General features: G+C 30.6%; 1 protein-coding gene across 1 annotated transcript; it reads right to left on the reverse strand.

Moving 5' to 3' along the window:
- On the reverse strand, window positions 1-2,808 carry LOC101511640 (auxin-responsive protein IAA14-like). Its single transcript, XM_004495335.3, has 5 exons — window positions 2,400-2,808; window positions 1,522-1,760; window positions 986-1,121; window positions 764-825; window positions 1-354 (listed from the first exon to the last, which is right to left on the reverse strand). Exons 1-5 carry the CDS (start codon window positions 2,645-2,647, stop codon window positions 317-319), a joined length of 723 nt encoding a protein of 240 aa, XP_004495392.1. The 5' UTR covers window positions 2,648-2,808; the 3' UTR covers window positions 1-316.
- Between the last annotated feature and the right edge of the window lie 682 nt (window positions 2,809-3,490).

The raw sequence follows: 3,490 nt of genomic DNA on the forward strand, positions 1-3,490 counted from the left end.
TTAAGGGAATAAAATATGCATTAAAATTCAAAGTGTATATATTTAGCACACAACAAACACGACAGCTTGGAAGCAATCACATAAATAAACAAGGCAAACTATAGTATATAGGTTATAAGTTTATTGCTTCTTGTCCAATATTACAAAATACTTTAAATTAAAGTTTGAATCTATATACGAACAAAACAAAAACACATGACACATCCAAACTATCACAACACTCCATGAGAGGAAGAAGTGCTTGATCATCATATATCTTTTCTTATAGGTCCACTTTGTTATGGGACTTTGATATAGGATATGATTTAGAACAGCTTCAGCTTCGGTTTTTGCATTTCTCCATGGCTCTTGGTGCTGAAAGTACAATGCCAACGTTAGAACTATAATTAAGAGCCACAAAATGATTTGTAGGGAGGGGGGACACAAAGTGTGACTCCTATGGATTTGGATTTAGGGCATTTAAGTGTATTGTTGTGAAATACATCTAATCCGTTTCATTAAAATTAGACCATTCAAATATTAAATTTAAAATTTAATTAATTTTATATATAAAATTCAAATCATCGATCGAACAGTTCAATAATTATACTCAATGATGTACTGTAGTCAATAATATTGACTACAGTCAATCTCAATTCAATTTCTAAATTATGAGAATTATGACAAAAATTAAAATTGTCAAATTTGACTTTTGTGATACTTAACAACAAAATTTATATTTTTGAACTTTTTCTACCGGTTAAGAATGTAATATTATGCATACCAAGGCCAATTGCTTCCGATCCTTTCATTATTCGCAGGCGCTTGCATGATTCAACAAACATCCTTCAAAAAGTAAAAGAATGAAGGTTAATTTGATGGATAAATAAACTTGGTCAAGTGAAAACATATATATAATATTTGAATAAATTATTAATGTACATAATAGCTAGAGATGGAGGCTATTAATTTATATATAAATATATTGTTGGATGAAGGAACTTACTCCCATGGGACATCTCCCACGAGCATCCAGTCGCCATCCTTATCTTCATAGGTTGGCACATACTCAGAGCTGTTAAGAAGATCCATCAACTTGCTCTCATTCATGAAGTCTATCATTCCTTGGGCCCCATACTTACCTATACACCCAAATTTTATCAAACACAAAAACCAATTTAATATTCTTCTATAATTAATCACAACTAGCTAGCCACCCACATTAATCATCTAGCTAGCTAACTAGAATGTAACAATCCCAACACGATCATAATAATTAATCCAACTCGCACATGCATCATCAACAATCAACAATTCCCATGCATCCATCAAGATCTAAAACCTTCATCATATAATTTTGAACATATACTCCATCTAACTTTATTTTTAACAAAAGTGGATACTAAAAGTAGTTTAATTTTAAATAAAATTTTGTAAACCGCCATTTAGACCACAATATAATAGTTTCTGATGTTATCAAAACTACAACATAATAATAATAATAATTATTATTTTAAGGAAAATATATTGAAATATACTAACCAGTGGTGAAGGAGCTGAACATTTTGGCTAAGGCATCGGATAAATCTTTGTAGGTATTATACATTGTCAAGTCAACCTTACGAAGGTAAGGTGCTCCATCCATGGAAACCTTGACAAATGTACCAGCAGTAGTGCTACTTGTTGTCTTCTCATTGCCATCCTGATCACTATTGTTAACCTTTTGTGCCATCATGTTCTTCCTGTATGACCTCACTGGTGGCCAACCAACTACTTGTGCCCTGAAATATTTTATTCATTCCAAATCCCCATAAATCTCAACTAGTATTCTTTTCTCTCTTTTTTTTTAGGCTTCAAATATATTGCATACAATTCGGACACTCATATATACCTCATGCAAACTATATAGCATATATTTTAACGTCTAAGAAATACATATTATTATAATAATAATTTGCGTAGTTTGATCTTGAGTTTGTCATTTGAATACCGATTAAAGTAGTTCTTATACTTCATAATAAAATATTTACTTTTATAGGAAAAAAAAATTAAGACATCCATGTATAATATAATATGACTTAGTGTTATAGATCCAGCTTTTAAGAAAGTTTTTATTTTTATTTCTAAATTGAGATTAATTGACATATATACACGCACTTTTAAGTGTAAAATATTTCACATGGTTGACAAATTACAATCAAATGATATATATGAGTTAAAAATTAATTATAATTAAATTTAAAGTGTTTTTAATGATCTCACAATTATGATGTGTAAAAAACATTTACACACAAATAATAACCGTAACACTTTCTTAAAAATAATATATAAATAAATAAAAAATACATTTTTTAGACAAAATTTGATATAGATAGTGTAGTTTTTGTTAAAAAGGTTTAGAAAAGGAAAGGGAAACTTACTTAGCAGGTGGCTTGGCAGGGTCCTTAAGGAGAGTCTTGTCCTTGGAAACATTCTTAGAATTGTCATTCAGATCTTCCTTGTTGGATTGAAGATTCAGCTTCAGATCAACTGTCTCAGAAAAACCTCTCTTTCCAGCAGCTCTTTGAGTTTCCACCTCAGAACCAGAACCACCACCACCGGGCAAACCAAGGCAAAGCTCTGTCTCCTTCAAGTTCAAACCACTCTCCTTTCCAATCAAAGTAGCCATTTTTGGCTTCTCAATGTAAAACTCAAACCTTAATTAATTAGCAAAAAATTATATAAACTCTTTTTACTTTTTCCACTCTGAAAGTGTTTATAGTATTTTGCTTCCCTATTTCCTGTGTCTTCTTGTATTATAATGCTGCTTGGTTTTGGCTATATAGAATAGAAGAGAGAGAAAGTGATAGCCCCCTCAATAATAAGGAACTTGTTTATGTGGCTGCATGCTTATTTCAACAACATGTTATAGACCAGTTGCATGTCGACACGTGGATATATGTAGAACCGTTGATGTATGAACCGACTATAATTACATATATATACAAACGGGATTTAAGGTACCTGCTCAAATGGAATGACCTATATATGTCTCCCCAATAAACTATAGTCACTCTTTATTTGTAATTTTCAAATCACATGCATGCCACTTGGTCTTGTTAGTTTTCCATATTCTATTGTCCTCTCATTTCTGGACTACTTACCTTCTTTCTATTTCCCTGTCTTCACATTAATACATTTCAATTTTCCTAATTTTACTTTTATAGATATACACCTATTTGCCAAACAATAATGCTTTGCACTGTCCTGCTCAAATTATTCAAACCAATTTTGTGCCTATGCCTACCCTTTTTTTTTTATTTATTTATTAGTTATTCAATTGTGTTTTGTGTCTAGACATTCATTGGTGGAGGTTTAATTTTATTTTTATTTTTTATTCAAATGGTTAATCTTCTTTTTTATTTGAAGAAGACGTGATTAAATTTCTATCGTTTAGATATAATTGCAAGTGTATATAAATTTAATTTTTAAGCAACTAAAATGACATTTAAATATACAACAACGAGTACAA

Source organism: Cicer arietinum, chromosome 4, assembly GCF_000331145.2.
Source record: "Cicer arietinum cultivar CDC Frontier isolate Library 1 chromosome 4, Cicar.CDCFrontier_v2.0, whole genome shotgun sequence".
In the NCBI taxonomy this organism is placed as follows: domain Eukaryota; kingdom Viridiplantae; phylum Streptophyta; class Magnoliopsida; order Fabales; family Fabaceae; genus Cicer; species Cicer arietinum.

Excerpts from the sequence above, each read along its gene's own strand:
- LOC101511640 (XM_004495335.3), bottom strand. The coding sequence starts at position 2,647 with ATGGCTACTTTGATTGGAAAGGAGAGTGGTTTGAACTTGAAGGAGACA. Across the intron at positions 1,761-2,399 it reads CCTGCCAAGCCACCTGCTAA|GGCACAAGTAGTTGGTTGGC; the intron begins GTAAGTTTCCCT and ends AAAATATTTCAG. Across the intron at positions 826-985 it reads GTGGGAGATGTCCCATGGGA|GATGTTTGTTGAATCATGCA; the intron begins GTAAGTTCCTTC and ends TACTTTTTGAAG.